The sequence below is a fragment of the Haemaphysalis longicornis genome, unplaced genomic scaffold (genome assembly GCF_048455015.1).
Source record: "Haemaphysalis longicornis isolate Haplotype H1 unplaced genomic scaffold, Haemaphysalis longicornis Haplotype H1 scaffold_78, whole genome shotgun sequence".
NCBI classification, from domain to species: Eukaryota; Metazoa; Arthropoda; class Arachnida; order Ixodida; family Ixodidae; genus Haemaphysalis; species Haemaphysalis longicornis.
In genome coordinates this window covers 1,237,239-1,259,284 of record NW_027526441.1, presented here as the reverse complement: position 1 = coordinate 1,259,284, position 22,046 = coordinate 1,237,239, and the positions used below count along the sequence as shown (strand labels likewise).

The 22,046-nt window shown below is 45.6% G+C and overlaps 1 protein-coding gene across 1 annotated transcript; it reads left to right on the top strand.

The window, feature by feature from the left end:
* The first annotated feature begins 342 nt into the window (after window positions 1–342).
* LOC144148128 (scoloptoxin SSD14-like) lies at window positions 343–17,813 on the top strand. The gene is made up of 7 exons (XM_077679714.1): window positions 343–541; window positions 2,911–3,115; window positions 5,632–5,711; window positions 6,498–6,684; window positions 8,291–8,528; window positions 10,448–10,561; window positions 17,572–17,813. The coding sequence occupies exons 1-7, from the start codon at window positions 343–345 to the stop codon at window positions 17,716–17,718; spliced, it is 1,170 nt and encodes a 389-aa protein (XP_077535840.1). The 3' UTR covers window positions 17,719–17,813.
* The last annotated feature ends 4,233 nt before the right edge of the window (window positions 17,814–22,046 follow it).

Genomic DNA, 22,046 nt, shown 5'->3' with positions numbered 1-22,046 from the left:
CCACCTGGAGATCTTTAAACTGCGTCGAAATCTCGTACACACGGGCTGACACTATTACTGTACTCATTTTGTGGTCTCTCGTGAAACTAGCCGAAAAAATAGCACCATCTGCGATGGAATGAGGTTTTTAGGGGTGGAGGAGAGGGAGGTCAGAGCGGGATGAGAGGGCCTGAAACTGCCTGGCGTTGGGGGCCGACACCTTATCAGGCCGTGGGGGGTGGGGAAGGGGACGTTAAAGGACGGGATAGCGATAAATATTAGGAGGAATAGCACCATCTGCCCGACAAAAGAAACAACCCTGTTAAAATAACGCTTCTCTAGTCATTCATACCTTTGACGCTTATGATTCCCGGCCTGCCGCGGTGTTCGTTCCCCAGGAAACCTTTCTGGAACTCGGAAGAGAAGCGGCCCTTGATAGCCGGTGAACTACTTGTGCAGAAGGACCTGGCCAGGACGCTGACAGAAATCGCAAAGTATGGCCCGGACTACTTCTACAAAGGGAGCCTTGCCAGAACGATGGTGCGGGAGATTGCTGAACATGGTACGACGTGAACTTCCGGCACTTGCCTAAAGCCATCTTATTTGAGGCAAAATGATATCGATTTTTTACGGCAAACCTCTTTTTTTAGACAATCTGATAGCCCTTCGGTGATTTATGCTTTCAGTTGCTCCCGGGAAGGGTTTCTAGGGAGGCAAAGAGCGATTAAGATATAATAAACTGGAGAGGCCAGCCTGGCAAATCTTGTAGATTTGAACGTGAGATGTCGATGGTAATGCTACAGATAAGGATACGGACCCACACTTATATTTGGGAAAAACTAAGGGGAAATCAATATGGCCGTATACCACACAGCAGAACACGTTACTGGGAGTATTGGACATAACAAGCCTTACGATCTCCGGAGACAAATATGCGGAAGTTCTTGCAATCCATGTCACAAGCAGCTGAATAGGTCTAGCGACAATGCAAAAAAAATTTCTTGCACTGTATGTCATCAGCAACAGAATGCTAGCAAAAACGCAATAGAACTCTAGTCACACGCACCACGCATGGGCACATCGGAGAATACATTGGGTCAAAATGGCAGCGACTATTAGGGGTGGCGGATATGAATTTCCGAAGATTTCCTGCCACACATGAAGCCACAAACTTAATCTGAAACAATACTGCACAAAACATTTCTGGAGATTGATTCAACCTTGAACTTTCTGTGAATTGATCTGGCCGGTTGTTCATGTTCCCGTATGGCCTGTTCTGCAGGATTTCTTCGTAACTGATCTGACACTTGTTTCGGGGGGCCGCTGCTGTTAAGACTAGCACTTGCACACTGACATATGGTTTAATTATTTACAGTGCGCTGACTGTTGATAATATTATCAACACTCAACTATATCAACACTATATCGACTGTTGATAGTTCTGCGTCCTCATGAATGAGTAACGAAGATTCTGTAGGACGCTACGTGGTGCTGCAGGATGGAAATGTGAGAAGACCCCTAGTTTATCAGACGTTAAGAGAAAAGCAAGAACAATTGAAAGATGAGGCAATTTAAATCTTACAGTACAAGTGTTTGTTCCGACAAGTAATGGGAAACTTGGGTACTTCCACAATATGCAAGGTGATCAAAGTTAAGTGGACAGATTTTTAAAACATTAGACGCTTGGATGTACTTGAAGACCATCGCTGCAGCAAATTTATGCGCAAGGGGGACACACAATGAGGTGGTAACTAGTGATGTCGGTGGTTTAATTACTAAAATTGGATAATTACCTTTTTAGCGGCTGCAGTAAGCAGGCATGTTTGTGTTGAAGAGTTAGACGCAATCATATTTCTACGCAGTTTCATTTCGCAGAATTTTTCCAGCGCATTCGTACTCCGAGATATCGAACCGCGAAGTTTATTTGCCGTCCGCATGATAACGTATTCTAGACATTGAAGACCACCGCAAAGCTTCTCCCTTTTATGACGTGCCTGCTGTGTACGGTGTTCAGAATGACAGCGGGGTGGAGGCATATGCAAAAGTGATAAGAGGTACCGTTTCAGTCTTGGCTGGCGTTATCGCAATCTGCACTAGGCGGAACCGCTATCGGAACACAGAACAAAATGGAGGAGCTTTGCGCCGGTCGTCGCTGTCTAGCATGCGTAATCATGCGAACGGCAATTAAACTTAGCAGTTCGATATCTCAGAGTACGGATGCGCTAAAAGAATTCTTCCAAATGAAACTGCGTAGAAACAGGACTGCGTCCAACTTTTCAATACAAACATTCCTCTTACTGCAGCCACTAAACAGTTAATGATTCAATTTTAGTTATTACGCCACTGACAACAATCATTACCAGCTAATTTTGTGTCCCCCTGGGCGCATAACCTCACTGTAGAGGTCGTCTTTACGTAAAGCTAAGCGCCTCACTTAAAAAAAAACTTGTCGGCTTAATTTTGGTCACCCTGTATACGATGTAGAAGGCTTCGCGTCGGTTACCTGTTAAGACGCTGTCAGTCAACTTGCTGTTTTGCTGCATGCGTGTGTAAAACAGAGTGAAAGTGAGTGCTTAAGAAGTTGTGTACAATCGAATAAATATGGCGTCAAGCCAGAACAACTAAATCAAGCAGGATATCACCAGTTTTCAGTGTTAAAAATAAAATGAATAGGTCAAATGCTTGCGCCTGTTAACAGTAACTGCGTTCAAATTCACGTAACAGGCAAATCGCAGCTATCTCGCAAGTTCGTGCATTATCTGCTCCCTAAAGTTATCCTTAATGTCAATAATGTCACATTCGCTAAAACGTAAATACGCAGAAGGATGATATATGATTGCGTCTCTTGTTATTTGCCTCCTGCGTACATCCTTTAGAATAAGCCGTTCTAAATTCCGCACAATACCCCACCATACAGCTTTTTGATTACAGGTGGCATTATGACCCTCAAGGACCTCCGCTCCTACAAGCCTACTTGGACGCAGCCAGTGAGCGTCACCTTTCGAGACGGTCGGGTAGCGTACTCGGCACCACCTCCGGCAGGTGGCGCCATCTACTCGTACATCATGTCCATCATGGACGCCTTTAGAAGCGACGACCATGCCGGTCTCCAAGATGACGTGCTCACGCTGCATAGGTGTGTGTCCTTTCACGTAGCGTGAACTGGTTGCCGGGTGCTGCGGTTCTTGCGGAACGAGCTTGTTGGTAGGGCCAGAGTCCTGCAATGCTTTTTAAAGGATTGATGGGCTTCAAAGCATTGAAAGACTCTTGTAGGGCGTTCGTGTTTAGTACAGCAAAGGCTCTGAAGTATGGGTGCACTAAATAACAAAATGTTTGCAAAATGCAGTTTTCACTTGAGTCTCGGACGGGAGTAATTAAGAGTAATTTCACTCGATGAAGCGAAGGACGATAGTACTTGAAATCAGTGTTCCCAGATGGTTAAATTTGGAGCCAGATATCAAATATATGGGGAAATGTGGGTGCTAATGGCGTTGAGGTAGCAGTACAGCTGCCCCAAATAACATCAGGCGAAAATTGGGAAGAAAGTTGTCTTACTGCTTTGAACCATGTATTTCTTTCCTGAATGGAAGCTTTTCCAACTCCTAAACACCAATAGTGATTTACATTACTTTGCTGCATGCATATTTTAATGTGCTTCATAAGACGATTCGGTTTTTATCAACACTTGAAAGTAATTATAACTGTAGTGTCACAATTTGTATTTCAAACAAACCACAGTGAATAACATCCTTCAAAATATTTAGGAAAAACGTTCCACTACAATTTCCACCCAAAGCAATGTCTCCCCAAGTTATTTTGTTTGGTTTGTTGATTGCACAATGACCCGGAAAATATGTTAATTGCTCGCATAATAACTTTAGAGGAATATACGTTGCAACAGGTCTTAGGTTTGGATTTCAAGATAGGCAACAGTATAACCAAAGCTGTATTAGACGCAGATTAACTTTTTTTGCGAGCATATATATGCCGATAGAAAATGGAGTGAGGGTTCTTTTGCTGTGACTGCGACAGATGTAAAAACAAATTTCATTTCACTTCGCTGAAACTTATTTTGCTTACCTAATTATAGATATAATCAAGTTACCCGCTCCGTTAAAAGATGTACAAGAGGAAAAAAAACCACCCAAAGTACTATTTTTTGGCTAATTGAATGTGGAGGAAAGATACAGTAGCCCGAAATAGGTTATAACGACCGTATTTAAGTCGTGGTGAAACCTAGTTAAATTTTGACTAGGGGCTGGTGTTACTGTTAATGTCCAATCTGACAATGCTGCTTGAAATCCGCAGCGTTCTACCGTTATTTTATTTTGGGATACATGCAGACTATTCTACCCTAAGTATTAGGCATTTTCGTTTCTGTGTAACCTATACGCGATGTATATTTTCGTTAGCGTTCCAAACTGCAAAACAAAAGTAATACATGCAAGGACGGTAGACAAAAGTTGAATTTAGTTTGACGCAGCATTGTCAGTAGTGAGATTTAAGTTTGAAGAAATTAGACAGAAGAGTGAATAGAAATTTCGCGAACCTACACGGCAGCTTTGGGACCGCTAATTTGGATAAAAAAGAGTGGCAGTTTATTCTCTTTGCTGCGGGGCAAATAAGCCGCAAGCAACAGGGCACTATTGTGTGGATGACATTAAAAAATGAAGAAAGCTCACACTAACGCGTAAGACTTGAAAGTAGCGCAGATGTACGTGAACTTCACTACAATCAAGACAGTTTAAGTCCACGATTGCAGCCTATTTGCTCCTTCTTTGCTGCTACGACATTTACTCCATAATTGTTGGTATAAGTGCGAGCTTCCTTCATTTTTGGAAGTGATAATCATTGGACATCACCTTGGACGGGCGTACGCTATGACGTGTCTTTCTGCTTCTGGGCAAGCGTTGCCACGACTACGGCGGACGCTGGAGTCTTTCTCGTTCCGAGCAAGCGTTGCCATGATAACGGTGAACGTTGGAGCTTTTTTGGCCACTCTTGGCCAATTTATGAAGGTGGGTATGCTTGGCTTGAAAAACGTGCGGCGGGGATACTGGGTGGTCGCCGCGAGACACGCTCGCAGGAGCGCTCGGCATCTTTTTGGTTTTTTTTTTTTACTGCCGGGTGGTCGCCGTGAGGAACAGGATCAGGTGCGCGCATTCGCTATTTTGGTGGTATTTTTAACTGTGGACACAAAAAATTACGTTTTGTAGAACAGCTTCGCTGTTAAAACGAAGGAGGGCAGGAAGGAAGAAAGGAATAATACCTTAACAACAGTATAGCTTAGATTTTCCTGCACACGGGAAATTCGTAAGGGGGCAACGAAAAGGCCGTTGACAAAGGAAGAGTTAAGCAACATAGCCTAGGGACGTGTTCCCAGAGCTACGACGTTACATGTTCGAGTTCAGTGATATTGAACATAGCCATTCGTACATGGCCGGTTCAAAATTGAAAGGTAGCGTAGGAGAGCCTATGCCCCTCGGGTGCTTTGACGTAGCACTGTCAGGCGCACTCAACAACCGCTAATGGTCAGTGAATTCCCATATCCCTGATTGTGAAGTTCGTGCGATGAATTCCTTAACGTGTGTACAGGTTTTGTCATGGAGTACTATTTTAGAATTCAATACACTAACTTGTGTCTTTTTGCAGATTTGTTGAGGCTTGCAAGTTCGCCTACGCCAAGAGAGCCCTCCTTGGCGACCCCCGCTTCGTGAACGTTGCTGACGTAGGTATAGACCCGGCCGCCCACCTTTCGGGGACCAAAGTAGAAAGCTGGCACTGTGATGACATAAAGGCAACGACTGACAGCAAGCTTACCGAGAAAGCGTATTCTTTTGTATGCATTGTACAAAGGTCTGCGATTGTGCATCGTACGATGATACCGTATACCGTTTCCTTTTAGAACGCATTGTTTAGCAAGAAGTTACACGCTTCTTAGAAGGCTTCAAAGAAGAAATATTCTGTCAACAAGGCAAGTTGGGTGGAAACTTTCAAGTTTATGCACAGGAAGCCTATCTAAAGTATTGAACCCTGGATGGCTGCTACGAGTAGTAGTTGTTCAGCATTCCTGTGCGGAATAACTTGCACTTGAAGAACAATTGCTTGTGCAGTGTACTTGAAGATTGGAGTGATCTACACTAACACACACACACGCACACACACACCCGCACACACATTCACGCACACACACAAACAGACAACACATGCTACCCTTTAATCTCCATTGTACGCTGAACATCCGGTTTAATTTTGGTGTCCCAGTTCTATTAGCGAACGGCTGGTAAGTTTGCTGCAACTCTGCTTGACGTGAGGTAGAAGACAGTGAAAAACTCGTAAGGAGTAGTTTAATGAGCACACTACAAACCGCGTGCCGTGGAAACGGAAACGTGCTCCGTACCTCTGTGACCAAATTAGGCATTGTACTTTAGTGGCAAGATTACACTTATTTGCAACATTGGTTCAAGGATAAAAATGGGATCAAGGCACGCAATTTTTTTTACTTGAAATGCAGGTAGTGCGAAACCTCACCTCTCCAGGCTACGCCGAGTCCACGCGGCGGAAAATCAACGATGATCGAACGTACCATGACCCAGCTCACTACGATTTCGCTGGCGAGATTACGCCTCCCAGTAAAGGCACGGCGCACCTCTCGATGTGGGGAGACGGAGACGCGCTAAGCATCACCACCACCATCAACTCATAGTAGGTGTTTATATGTCTCCTGTCCCAGTTTCGGCCATGCTAACTTTCTTGCTGGTTTATAACGACGCAGCGTCTACAGTTTCGTCCGACGGTACTCTTTCTCAGAGCTGCAGGCATGGCTACAGTGCCATCCGATGTCATGCGAATATTTAGGACAAGGCTAGCACCGGCCTTAGCATCTGAAGCTGTCGTGTAGAGGTTCCGTCTTAGCTTGTTTATGCCAAGGACGGTGGTGCGAGACCAGCTAGTGTACCGGTTGTCTTTTTCACCTTTCAATGCAATTACAATATCCATGGCTTACGATAGTGTCTGGTGTTTTAGGTGACTGCTTTTTGTTCGTTAGGTCACGTTATGTTAGTTTAGGTTAGGTCACCTAGACTTAAGTTATCTAGAGCGAGGTATTGCCACATGTTGCATCTTTTACAAAACGTTTGTACACGTCGACATAGTGGAGTGCTTATATTACCGTTGAACGGCACTCTAGACACATCCTAATAATAAACTCACAGCAGGCGCATCTAAGTCCACGAGCATGTATCTTGAAACAGGGTCATCTAAGGACAGACTTTTACCTCTGTTGCAATGCACACAAACGGGAATACGTGTGATCGTTTGTTTTCTAAAGGAGTGTATCGGTCATAAACAAAGTAGCGGGTAAAAGGTGAGAATAGCGATCCAAGATGGAGCAGGTTCAGAGTTTTGCGCGTATTTCGCTAACAATGCTGCTGATCGTCGCTCGTCTTTCGCGGATGGGCCTGAAAATTACTTTCGCGCAAACATTTGCACTTAGCACAATTGTGCAATGTTCCCAATATATATGCCGGTTTAATTGTAAAATATTATGAGTACGAAGTATACTGTGCTGCAGAGAATAAATTTCCTGTTCTCAGATGTTGGGTTTTACTATAAAACACGTAATTGGCATTTTGTCTTTTCACGTTGAAAACTATGGTCCGAAGATGTCGTGATCGCCACAATGCTGGTGTTTTCGTGAAAAATTCAGGATATCGGTACACGAAAGCTTTTACGTAACATGAATATCCCGCCAACATGTGGCTTGCGCCATAACGCAAAGCGTCGTGGAGGTTTTCATTAGGTAGATGTATATACGGCTGAGGTAAACGTGCTCGCTTCATAATTTCTATACATTGGGGTTTCTAAGTTGGCCAGCTTCAAGCATGAACTCTGTATAGGCAAAGACCACATTCGCCAAGAACAAAAACTTCATAGTGCCTTTCTAAAAAGTAAACCCGTATTTAGTGCCAGCGTATCTAGTTCACTCGTGCTGTCATGTTTGATCTTTATAATCTCCTTTTAACAATTCGGTTGCTTATCTAACTAATATAGCTAAATTATTATTCGCTGCATGAAGGAAAAAATCCGGCATTGTGAGTACCAGATTTCACCACATTTCGTGCTCCTTCAACTAAAAAAAAAGAAAACTAAAAGTACGCAACACGAATCTCCAAAGTGACGGCCTAGATGGTCTCACGTACAAAAAAATGAGAGAGTAGCCTACATCTGATATAAAAAACACCAGAAATGTGTCTGTATTTTGACACTGTCTCCTGTGATTTCAAGTATTACCCCTCTCCTGGTGTTGAAGCTTCGGCAGCCTCGTGCGGAGCTCATCTGGAATAGTGTTTAACAACCACATGGACGACTTCTCGATCCCTGGAGAGAGCAACTACTGGGGTGTGGCGCCATCAAAAGCCAACTTTATCGAGCCGGGCAAACGACCCCAGTCGTCCATGAGTCCCACCATCGTGCTCGACCCTAATGGAGATGCCGAACTCGTCGTTGGCGCATCGGGAGGACCAAAGATTACCACCGCCGTGGCACTGGTAAGACATCGTTAAAATGTCTTCACTTCACTTTTATGTCCAGGTTATATACGCTAAAGACTCATGTTGAAAAAAAGCTGAACTTGAGGAATGTGTTATGTACAAAATAAATAAGGGCGTTAATGCTCAACTCGAACACCATGGAGATGGGCTAAAATGAGTTTTGTGTTTTTGTTTTCATTATTAGGCCTATAATTGTTGGTTAGACAGTGTATAGACACAATCTGTCGGGGAGGAGAGGTGGAGGTACCCTGCCAAGGGCATGAAGTTACTACTATACCAGTGCGAATTGGATGCTGTTCAGATATAAGAACGGCTCGGCCGGATGCGGCCGCATATAGCTGCCTTAGCAGTTTGTGCTACTTGTCCAGCGAAAGGAACCTGCAGGAACCTGCACAGCTGGCGCAATACCTGCAGCAGGTGTTGCGCCAGCTGTGGCGTTGTTGGTTGCTAGGCAGCGTGAGGTCTTCCTAGGGGGTCCGCCATTTTTTTTTTTTTTTTTGCTAGAGCCACTGCGCGTACCGGGGATGTTCGGCGGTCACCGCGAGGCACGCGCTCACCAGCGCTCGGCATTTTCTTGGTATCTTTAACGTGTAACGCTTACACATTGGGCGCCATTCATTACGGGCAAATACCACAGCTCCGCTGTTAAAAGTAAATTAATGGCCTATTTTATATAGAATGTCTCAAAATTTCGTCTCTAGAACGTCTCTAGAACGTCATCAACTTTGTTCCGCTTTGACGAAATTGCGCGGAGCAGAACTGCAGTTGCAATTTTGAGCTGATCGCCAAATGGCGCCAGCGGAATAAAAAGTTTCTTTCGCCCGTTATAGATGGCACTGGCGCTGTTCCAATTCGGTCTTTCGCGGTAGGATTTTTTCAGGGCGTGCTTTGTCTTGTTTGTTTACCATCGTTTTAGGGGTAATTCTCGTACTTTCGCGCTTGTTTTACATCGGGGTCTGTTAGAAATCATGTAGGTTTTGTGAAGTTCAAGTTGTTAGGCATACAGTCCGTCCAGCATTGCTACTCATGTCCGGGGATGTGGTGTGTACAAGCAAGCGCACCACTAAACCTTGTGAAGAGTTCAAGAAAAAATACTTACTTTAAATGAGAATGCGGACACAATTCGTGAAGTAACAGGTGGGCAAAAGAAACGCGACATTGATGCAGCACATGGTATTTCAGCCACTAGTCTTTCTACTACAATGAAAGGGAAAGACGACATCCTCTGCGCCAATTGTAAACCCGTCTCCTAAGGAAGTGTTGAGGCCTAAGTGGCAGCTGAAGACGCTCACGCAGACGTTGAAGATATCTAAGCTGCTTTGCCGAGAACTGGTTAAGTGATGGATACCCTGAATATGCTGCCAGAGTTTGCCAGAAAGGCATGAGGATACGGTAGACGCAATGGGTGCACTACAAACTTGCGAAAAATCCTCACGGCCGTTGCTTAGAAAGCGCGCGCAAGGAAACCTTGCCGTCTTCTTCGGTGGGAAATAAATTTGTAGTCCCCCGGGGGTTCTTCTTGTTCAGGTAACACTTTTCGTGGTCTCTTTTCTGCAATCGGATGTCAATTTTATTTTCGGAGCATTTACGCTTCGCAATTACGACGACGCATAAGCTTGCTGGACATTGCATAATAGAATGTAACGAATTAAAAGACCAAAAATGCCTAACTATGCCTAAGTATATATATATATATATATATATATATATATATATATATATATATATATATATATATATATATATATATATATATATATATATATATATATAGTTAGGCATAGTTATATATAGTGAGTTACTAGCAGGCAACACCTGAAGGCCTGGTGCGAATCACTACTATGAGAATTCCCATTTGCACAGCACGGTTATCCTGGCTGTTGTAACACTCTTGCACTGCGTCCTCTACTGTGCAGGTAAGCATGCGTACCCTTTGGATGGAGAACAACATCAAGGATGCCATCGACTACCCTCGGGTGCACGACCAGTTGATTCCTGACTACATCATGGCCGAGCCAATGTTTTCAGAGGTGAGAGCGTGTGCGGACAACTATTCGCTTTAATCCAGCTGTAACTGCTCATAGTGTGGTTGCATTCATGTTTACAGAGGCTGTCGGCTAAGTAGGAGGAGGAAAAAATGTCAGTTTAATTGTAGTGTCGCCCTTAGTTGGACGCAGCCGTATCCCATCAAGCGTTGGTCCTTTGCTGCTCGTCAAAAACTGTCCACCAGTCGTTGCTGATCTTGAGGGCGTTAGGGTGTCCAATGCTCCTCACACCACTTCAAGAAAAAAGCGTATGGTAGTTTCTCCTTTAAAGGGACACTGAAGTGATTTGTCAACATTGCGACATTGCTAGCGCAAACTGTACGCCAGAGTCCACGGGCCATGTTTCGACCACACTGAGTGTGTTTACGCGAATTTATTTAGTAGAAAAATCAATTCGAAAATGCTGTCCTCTCTTCCCCCTCGCTAATTTTCTGTGGCATTTTCGTCAGACGTCAGGAAGAGATGACTTGGCTTGACTGCGCTACTGCACGGCTCGCCGAGTACGTTTCATATTCCAATAGAGACGGTAGATTGGAGTGAATGAGGGCCGTTGTGGCGGAAATTGCATGTGCGGGAATGCGCACGAGGGTTGAGGCCTCCATGTAGGGGGCACCCACTGATTTCTTCTTTTGCAAACAGTCACCTCCGGATCAGCTCCAGCCCTCAAGGGTATGTATGTATGTATTTATTGTTCTTTGTAAAAGGAAGATTCTGTGCAAAACAGAAGGGCTGCCCTTCTGGAAACAGGAAACAGCAAAAAAAAACAGAAAACAAAAACAACAAAACCCAAAACCCCAAGGTAGATACATACATAAAACACATGCAACGAAAAAACACAAACAACACAGCATCAGTATGGGCTGGTGCGAGGGGGGCGACGCGCAACGCTGTATTCGCAAGCGGCCTAGGGTGAAAAACGGTCTGATTTCTTACCCACCACTTGGCTTCACAGAGCCAGAAAACATGTGGATTTACAACGTAGAAAACAGGAAAGTCTAGAGCAAAGGCACAGATGACAGAATAACAAATAAAATAACACCACACATAGGCATCATGACGTGAAATATGAGTGAAGTGGTTAGTAATGAAAACAGTAGAGCATGGACAGTGGAAGTAAACAACTGAAAAAGAATGAAACCGAAATTGAATTAGTGTAATGATGTTGGGTAGGTTGTAAAAGCAATAAAAGGTCGAAAACGACCAGTCACAAAAAGGTGACCGCCACCTGGCTAATGACCCTTAAAATAATGATGGTGAAATAACGAAAGGACAGCAATGCAAGGATGAGTGAATTACATTCAGAGCTACATTCACACTCCCAGTCACCAACCTATTCGCTCCATTCAATCGCACTGATTTCATTCATACCAAAGTCACGCATACATGAAAGAATAAAAAAAAAACTATAAAAAGGCCAATAAGGGCGTAACCACAAAAGTGGCCGCAAGAAATGCGAGTGAAAAATAAAAGAATGGTAATAAGTGATTGAATAGGAAAAGAAGCTATACTGTGCCATTACAAGGAGGACTGCCTGACCCCACACCTAAGCGGTGATATGTTTGGAAAAACGATTAAGGCAGATTAGGCTGCCTACCATGGTCCGGGCTGCCAGCCAGCCCGGATCTGCATCTGTCAAGCCAATTTCGTGGGCAGCCCTGCCAGCACACACACATCGCGCACCGAAAGTGAGCCCAGAGACCTTGACGGGCTTGGGACCAAGTATCGGGGCTAATGATGCGTACTTGGTTCTCTTTCCGGCATCTACGTGCTGGAGGGAACCGACGGTCACGTCCCAAGCTACCGCCACATCAATCACGTGGATCCGCTCCGGTAGCTCGAGAACGATGTCTGGCCGAAGCCTCACACCGTTCCGATCCGTGATGAGGCGTTCACTGGTGACTTTCGCGCCGGGGTGACGCTTCCGAAGCTTTTCAACCACCTGCGACTCAATGAAATTATGACGTGAGCAGCGCGGCGCCTGAACGAAGGTGCACTCTTGTAGGATGTCGAAGTCCGTCTACTTCTTGGCCCAGCAGCGCCTACAGAGGCGCTGCGGGACGAAGGTCCGCCAGAGTCAGTCGGCCCAGTGTTTAGTCCGCCGGCCGCCCACGGGTCATCGCGATTCGTTCATTCAGTTTGTTATTTTTGTACACTGTGTCTAGCTCCAAGTCCAGGTCGCTCCACACAAGGGCTGCACAAGCGCACATGCGACGCTTCGCTGACTGGTACGCTAGTAGGAAAATCTAAGGCCACTTGAAGGCGGGAGAAGTCAGCAAGGCCAATATATGTACTAAGGAAATAAAATCAACTGAAACTTTTACCGTACAGCGTAAAACTCGGGAGCAGGAAGCACTTTTTTGGGCTGGGTGAACAAGCACAGCGATCAGCAGCCCGAAAACATCTGAGAACGCTTTTCCGTCTAAGAAGCGCAATGGCTCGACGTGATACATTGTGGAAATTTGGGGACGCTTACTGCAGGAGCGCTATAAAACAAATAGTCATCTAAGCTGCTTGAAATGCTAAAACTATACTGCTTATACATTATGTACCTTACAATTCCGACGCCGGTAGCGCGGGCTCGTGGCCGAGTGCTCTGGAGCTGTCACCTGAGTCACCTGAGCTGCTTAAAAGCTAAAACTAAATAAAAGTGTAAACTGGTTAACTGGTTATACATTCTATACATTATATTTCCGCCGTTGCCAGCACTGGACCGCGGCCGAGTTGTCTCGAGCGCTAGGAATGATATTTTGCAAGTAGCGAGTTCGAATCCAGGAAGGCACTTTTTTTTGTAAGCTGATTTATTCCGTTTTCGGCCGATGTTTTCTATAGTGAGTTGACCACTTTTGGGCCGTAACGTTTACTGCTCCAAGAGCGAGGTCGCAGAACGCGCGCAGACTGACACTGACGCGCTAGCCAGTTCACGTTGGCGTGCTGTTGCCATAAGCATCGACTGCTTGCGGGCAGTGGGCACAGGCAAGAATCAACAAACCCTTGGCCTGGTGCGGACACGCTTTTTACTATACAGGCATGAGTGAGGCAAGCTCCAAATATGGGGGAAAAGCGCATGGCATTTGAGCGTCTGCGGTGACGCGGAGGGCGTTCATGCACTGCGTGCGTAGGCCTCGGCTATTGATTGCTACGATTCCAAGCCGTCCTGGGAGGCTTATATTAGGCATTTTACAGCCGACAACATGGCGAAGCGCGGTAGGATGATTACTGAGATATCGAAAATTACCATCCAACGATGCCGTCGGATGTCAAGCATGTTGTTTTACAGAACCGAAACTTGTTTGAATGCTAATAGTGGGCATCGTCCAATCACGGTGCATTTCCTCCCGTCGTCACAGCGTTTATTTGGTGCGGCCGCCGCAGACCGCGCATGGTAGTTTTAGATGCGAAGCATATCATGGTCGGGGCTATGCCTCGCGTGCGCCGTCTGCACTCCACTGCGCATGCGCGTCTCTCCTCCATTCAGCTCTCCTCCAGCTAAATAACACTGCGCATGCCTTCCTCTCCTCCATTCCCCTCTCCCCAGCTGTATAAAAGCAGGTGCGCGCGCTGCGCGGCGTTGGGCGTTGAGTCTGCTCCGAGGCACCGCTGCGCCGGTGGTCGTGGCTATGTCCCGCGTGCGCCGTCCGCACTCCACTGCGCATGCGTGTCTCTCCTCCATTCTCCTCTCCCCAGCTGTACAAAAGCAGGTGCGCGCGCTTCGCGGCGTTCAGTCTGCTCCGAGGCAGCGCTTGCGCCGGTTCTGCCCCGGTGCTGTAGGATGAGTTCGGATGGAACCAACAGCCCCGATCCAACGGCACCCATAAATGGGAAATTGAGTGAACCCCCATGCTGCTTCGCATCCTACTCATGGCTCCCCTATGGGAAGATGGTGTAATTTTTCTTCTTTCGAGCTTTATAAAATAATTGCCGACTTCTCAACCGGATAAATAATGAAAAGTGTGTTAATTTGAGCCAGTCTACGCAGTGCAAGTAAAAACGGGAGCTTGACCAATTCACTTCAGTGCCCTTTAAGGGAGAACCAGGAATGTATCATATATTGCTCCCCGCGAGAGGGAAAGTTCCTATTTTCAAAAGGGAGGAACGCGTTTCTCACTTGTAAGGGGAGGAAGATGTCCCTTATCGTGAGTTAACGGAGAAGCGTTCCTCCCCTTAGCCAGCATAGCGGCGCTACCCGAACAAGAGCTGTTTTGCGAGCAAGGCCTAGCGAGCTTACCAGTTCTTACGATCAATTTAGTAGATAGTAGGTAAGTTACTGTGATTGTGTGCACTTAATAATGGCTAACACAAACAAAATATTATCTACCCAGGTCCAGTACGGCGGTTAGCAAGCTATGACGCCATCCGAATGGGCATTCATCCCGTGAGGCGCTCCGCCTCCCCATTTCGCGCGAACGCGCTGCTGTAAGCAGAGAAGAAGTCTTAACGATTGCATTCAGAAGGCCTCCTCTATTTCTAACCCTGCCGTTCCATGACACACGAGACGACAAAGCTCCAGTGCGGCCGTTTGAAAAGAACCAGTTCTCGTTCAGAAAACAGTTGCATTCACTACGCGTATAAGTTCCCCGAAAACATTGGTCAAGCAGCTCATGTTACTTGTTGTGAATACCCAGACCCAGTCTCTGAACAGCCCGAGGGCTATTCAGAGACTGGGTCTCTGAACAGCCTGCAACCGATACACCCACATGCAGGTCGGCTGCAACCGTCAAAGTCAACGCAAAAACGGCGTGAATAACGGATCCATCGGAACGAGAACGCCACTACACAATAAAATACACAGATGACACTGCCAACCATCTAGGCAGCTCGAAGTAAAGCTATCGTAAATGTGTGCAATTCACCAATAGGCGACGCTGAAAAAAAAAAGAAGGGGGGGGGGGGGGGGGGTGAACCTACTAAGCATCATTATCGGTGGGCGCTTACATTAATGTGTTTTCTCTATGCACTACAGAGGCTGCACATCATCGAGCAGAGATTGGGAACACTCAGAGCACAACAGAGCAACATACACTTCATTGAAGGCATTGCTAACGCACAATACACCCAATAGACAGCAGTGCAAGCACCGGACAAGGCATAATATGCGTATACGTACACATGACACAACACATGCTACATTTTTCACATGTCTACAACATTCACGTGATAACAAAGGCTTAAGTCTAAGAAGTATTTATAACACTGATCACAGAGCATGCAAGGAGGAACAATGAGTCTTTTTTTATTTTTTGTGATAGCACACTTTAATGAGTGAGCTTCACCGGTGATTTGTTTTTTCGTCGCTTGTAACATTGGTTAGTGCAGCATTTTATTATTTTCAATTTTCCTAAGAAGCAGTAAATAGCTCAAAGAACAAAAATAGCATGTGTAGAAAAACAATTCGATGCGGATGTTCGAATAATAACAATAATTTCCTCGCCTTCGTTTTTTTTAGCGGAGAGCACACTCCTTGTCTACGAACTATTTGGGTATGCAAGCCGAAACGCTTCCCGAAGTGGGCTTTGTGTTAGTAATTGCGGCATCGATATGCTATTGTTGGTGGTCGTTGGTGAAAAAAGCAGCTCTTTAGTGTCACCCTCATCGTCGTTTAACCTTGGAATCAGTAGAAAAGCGTCCAAAAATGCCGCAGTAACGTTCAACAGGGCGCAGGAAAATCGCAAACACCAAGCATGCAGCGGTGCCCACAGAAGTTGCTCTGGCGCCGTGTGTTAGCGTGGCAAGCGCACAGTAATAAAGAAAAAGAATAGCGAGAGGCCAAGGCAGAAACACAGGGGCGGTGTTGCGCAGAGCCGGCATAGACACCCGACGGCAAAATAAGCCGTGGCACGCAAGCGCGTGGCAAAATGCGTCACCGCACCATCTGACCTCGTGCTTCTGGTGTCGAGACACCACAGTGGGCCTCTCCACAACGGTGGAGTTTTCGTTTAGGGGCAAAGCCCCTTAAGGGCTCTAGCTGCTGGCGTCTCATGTCGTCGTTGTACGCGTCCTCTCATGTAGTTACGGTACTAAAGCACCGGGAAACTCGTTTACACCTCGAGCTAGAACGTAACACCTATTAAAAAAAACACCAGGACAGTCGTTTACGCCTCACGCCCAAGCGCTCAGTAACGCGTACTAAAAAATAAACCTGGACACTCGTTTACGCATCGCGCGATATCTTCGTGCTTCAAAGACAAGAGCTTTTACAGCAACCCTGTATACTTATACCCACCGACGGTTTCATCTCCGTTGGCAAAAACGCCAAGGATATACTTACACACTGCATTCGCCCCTCCCCAGGTTTCAAGTTAGGGGAGATGGCCCGGAATTTTATTTGTGTGTGTGTGTGTGTGTGTGTGTGTGTGTGTGTGTGTGTGTGTGTGTGTGTGTGTGTGTGTGTGTGTGTGTGTGTGTGTGTGTGTGTGTGTGTGTGTGTGGGTGTGAGTGTGTGTGTGTGTGTGTGTGTGTGTGTGTGTGTGTGTGTGTGTGTGTGTGTGTGTGTGTGTGTGTGTGTGTGTGTGTGCGTGTGCGTGTGCGCATGCGTGTGCTCCTCCCCTGCTTCACTTTTTGTTAGCGCTTTTCTGTCGTAGTCTCACTGTTGCTACTTCTATGCTGCTGTAGCCAAAATCACGGATCTATCGCGCTTGAATGACTCCCATTATAGCTTCCAAATTTCATACATTTAATTGGCTGGGGGACTGGATATATTGCAAAAATTTGGGCACACAGATGGAAATTTTTTTGCTGTTGAATTTCGAACTGACAACGAAGCTCAGTGAAATCTGGTTGATACGATTTGGCATAATACGTACTTTTGTCTTGTGAACACACACGCAAGAAGTGTGGTATTTCTCGATAATACGTTTCTCGGATAATAGGTTTAATTTTTATCGTTCCCGGGAAAAAAAGAATCGATAAGAGCTTGTTTACAAATGAAACGAGCTGAGGGGCAACCTTGGGATATACGGAAGAGCGAAAAGTTGCGGTTCGGTGTTTTGTTGCTGCAGATATACGCTCTCCTGCTGAAAGCCAAAGGCCACAACATCGAGACGGCTGGAGGGGAGTTCAGCAATGTCCACGGCGTGCACCGGAAACACGGTCGCCTGTACGCGAACGCCGACTACAGAAGTGGTGGTGACGTGCACGGTGGCTGACAACGTTGACTATGGGACTCCGCCTTCTCCTTCACTACTGACAGCACTTGACAACCCCACGGCCCTATCATCATGAGCGTCCACAAAGCGACAATCACCGCACATCAGATTTTAAATAAAATTGCTGTTAACATTCTATGCTCCCGCCAATTGTCTCGTTTACCTATTAGTTGTATGAAAGGAACTCAATTACACCCAGCGATTCTCGTGAATATATTGTCACGGGCGGTTGCACCTTGTCAAAGGAAAGGACTTCAATGAAGTATCGAAGATTATCCCGGAGCTCAGTTATGAAAAGCTCTCCGCCAGAGATACGCGCCACTGCACTGATCGAAGCCAAGCTGTACATAGCCTTAGATAAAGGAGACGACGACGCTGAGAGCCTTGCGGACGCGCATGCTCTTCCTTGGACATTGGAGCTGCCTTAGCTGCCGGCTTGTATTTTTTATTACGAACAGTGCCGCCTACACTGCAACGTCACATCTTATGGTGGAGGTGCTGGCTATCGGCCCAACCTCCAGAGAAGAAGAAGAAAGAAGCAGACACAGCTGCGCGGGCTCCCTCATGTCTGACGTCGTGTATGTAGTGTAAATACATCGCTCGCATCTTCCATGGTTCATTTCCTGTGTCCTGCCGTTACGTAACAATATCAACTGATGAAAGATGGACTTTACGTCCGCCATAACACGGAGACAAAAGCATAAAAAATGCTTTATAGAATGGAGCGACATCTTCGAAAGAAAGTAGTATAATCACCCAGTATTCATAACCCACAACGATTGTTTCTGCATGCCCCATGGTAATATCACCGCAATAATTAATAAACGTTCGGTTCAATTCTGCCGTCAAGAAACATAATAATAATCGTCGTCGTCGTCCTCGTCACTGTCACGTTCATCGCCACATTTCAGCTGTATTCCGCCTCGCCTTCTCAAAGCAACTGGAAGCTCCGGCCTCGAAGATCTGCTGCGCCTGATCGAAAGGGCTGCCGACGCAGCCCGAGCACAAAACATCCTGGAATGAGGACGCCTATCTGAAGCATTTTTTGGATTCAATTAAAGTTTATTCTCTCTCTCTCTCTTGGGTAGGCTCCTACTCCAGTTGTTGCAGAAGATTATGCCGTTGGACAAGTTGTTGCTAAGGGCTGGAACACATTACAGCGTGAGGACTGATAGAGACTAACCGAAGGCAGCTCTTTCGCCTTGTTCTATCTGAGTTTTACTCAGTTCTACATCATACTTTGGGCATGGAACGAGCTACGAAGCCAATGACTCCTTGATGATCTTAACCGCCCTTTGGTTGCTCAGGAGACAACGAAGGTGTGGTGGTTGATGTGGCAAGCTTGAAAATCATCAAAGCCCAAGAGAGCAGTGACGAGTTTTCGGGTAATCGAGTAAATAGAGGAAACTGAATTTGCAGGTGCACTACAAAAGCACTGAAATCTCTGGGTTACTTCTAGAAGAAAAAATAATATTGCTGGAATCGGCCATATGCAGTCGAAAAATGAGTAAGGTTTTTCAGCAACGTAAAGATGTAGGGAGTATCTAGCACACTCGGAGTCCATTGATAAAGTTCTCTGTCGGCATTATTCAAACGCCATTCTTCCTCGCGCCAAACGACCAACCTTCATTAACGAGTACCGCAAAATATTTTATTTATTTATTTATTTATTTATTTACACTGCGGCCCAATCAAGCTACCGCAGGAGTGGGTAGGTACAAAGAATGCAAAACACACTTTTCTGCACACAATAACACAGATAAATACACAAGCCGTTTAAATTCGCGTATTCATGAAGTTCAAACATAATAGATAATAATAAGTACAGCAAGACAAAGAAATTATGAGAAATTGACGCAACGCAATAAATTATTATTATACGAAAGTTTTTTCAATGGCAATGGCCTAATTTCACCTGGTAGTAGATTCCATTTTTCATTTGTTCGTAGGAGGAAGTTTTACTTTACTGGAGTAGTTCGTGGGTGAAAAGTTGCATGGTTAAGATTGTGGGTATTTTTAGTAGATTTAAGTAGATATGCTTGGACACTTGGCCATGCAAAACTTCTCCCGCACGTAAGAGTGAGCTGGTACGAGAGATACTTTACAAAATTTAACCAGCACAGGTAATTTAACAAAACTTTTTGGGGGGCTAGTTCGCTCATGGTTCTTAAATATTAGCGTTTGTCCTGTCTCATTTCTTGAGTACCGTCTTTGTTTTTGCGCTAAACCTATTTAATAAAAACACAGGCCGTGCACATAAGCTTGAAATGCTTTTTTTTTCAGTTGTTGCATGGAAGCAGTCTGATTAAAAGGGTAATTACCATGCGATAAAATGGGCAGACTGTGAGAATGTACATGTTATGGACCACAAGGCTTGTTGTTCAGGAGGAAATTTGTGAGTCATGACGAAGTGGGATGGTGCCACCATACGCATGACCGGCGGACACACTGTGGAGACGATAGGTCGGTGCACCGCCCGTGTCGAAACCAACGATGAAGCACGCCCAAGTAAATTCCTCGTCCTGGAGAATTGATTGAGCGATGCCATTCGCGGCATCGACACCCTGACCGACGATTAAGAAAAGACGCGTTTCCTGACCTCCGATTTGTTAACAGCGGAGCTGTTGTTACTTGCCGTGTGTTCGCCGTTGCAGAAAAAAAAAAATACGAAGAAAATGCCGAGCGCTCCTGAATGCGGGCCACGCGGCGACCGCCGAGTCCCCAGCTCTAGCAGTGGCTTTAGCAAAAAAAAAAAAAAAAAACTCCAGCACTGTCGTCAAGCGCCGCCGCGCATATAAAAGAAAAAACGCCATCGCTAATGCTAAAGATGAGAAGACACCCTGCGTTACCGCGGCCGCCGTATCCTCTGGAAGCCATTAAGGATAACTGGAGACGTGGCTGCGACTGTCTTAATCCTTCCCGAGAGGACCTGCAGATCCTGCCACGGCTGCCTCTTGACGATGACGAATAGCTGGTGGAAGTCGACAATGCTGAGGATGAGTTTGCATCCACCACTTGCCGCGAAGAAGACGACGACATCTTCGATGCGTATACTACAACGATTACTGCACCGAAGCTATGCAAATAATGATGCTGAAACTTAACTATGTGCCCGGCAATGCTCGCCTACAGTAGCTTCGGCATTCAAGTCCTGCGCATGAGTGCAAGCTTCCCTGAATTTTTGCTCGTTTTCGGCGATTCCTAGCCAAGTTCGGCACGTACCTTCGGTATGGCGGTCTTCGTGAAGATCTGCAGCATGGCGGTGAGCTGGGCGCCAGTTCGTTAAGCGAACGCTCGCGCTTTTGGCGGCGAAATTTCAGACTTAGGGTTATCACCTCCCATCACGCCTGCTTTCAGATTTTAGTATTTAGCAGGTGGTGATGACGTACCACTCACAGGATATATGCAGCCCCCAAGAATCTCTGAAAAGTAGTTTCACGGTTATAGCCTTAGCAACATTCATGGCGCGAAGTTCCATTTCGGAGCAAATTGGAAGTTTTTAAATATTCCCCAATATATGGTTCACACGCACCAAACCAATTGTAAGGTTTTCACCCTGTGCCAGTGCTTAAATAGCGATGATGATGTTTGAAATTACACAACTTACGGGCCAAAAAGGCCTCACAGGTGGTGCCAACGCACAGCGAAACTGCTGGTTCTTGATGACAGAAATTTCAGGAACACATTCCTACTATGATGTCAGGCTCAATATTGCTGGATATTTGATAATTACACCCTTGAGTGAAAGGCTCTAAACATTTTTTTCCCGCCAACTTTCTTTTTTTGCCGGCCTGTTGAGATATCAAACAGGTTTTTGAAGATATAAGTAACCCATAAAAATGTATAAAGACTGTTTTACAGATTTTTTCATAAAGCCATAGGAAGAATTTGATTTTTTTTTAAATAACGCGTTTTTACGAATTTCTCTATAGCAATTGATTTAGTTTATCGATTGGATTTGTGTTCACTTACTAATGCTGCCCATACAAATATCCAAAAAATGTATTGGTTTTGTCCGAAAAAACATACAATGAGGCGAGCGAAATGTTTGTACAATTGCACACCCCACGAAGGTCAGTGAAGTTCAATTTTCGTGCGTTCAAATAGCGAGCCATCTCTTAGGACTATCTGTATCCACATGACTCCTGTACGAGTTAATCTTATTTATTACAAAACTGTGAGCGATGGTTACCCATGCCACCAACTACATAACAACCCCCGTAAGTAGAGAAACAGAGAGAGAGAGAGAGAGAGAGAGAGAGAGAGAGAGAGAGAGAGAGAAATAACTTTTATTGACATAAAGGAATAGGGCGCGGTCCTAAAAAAGG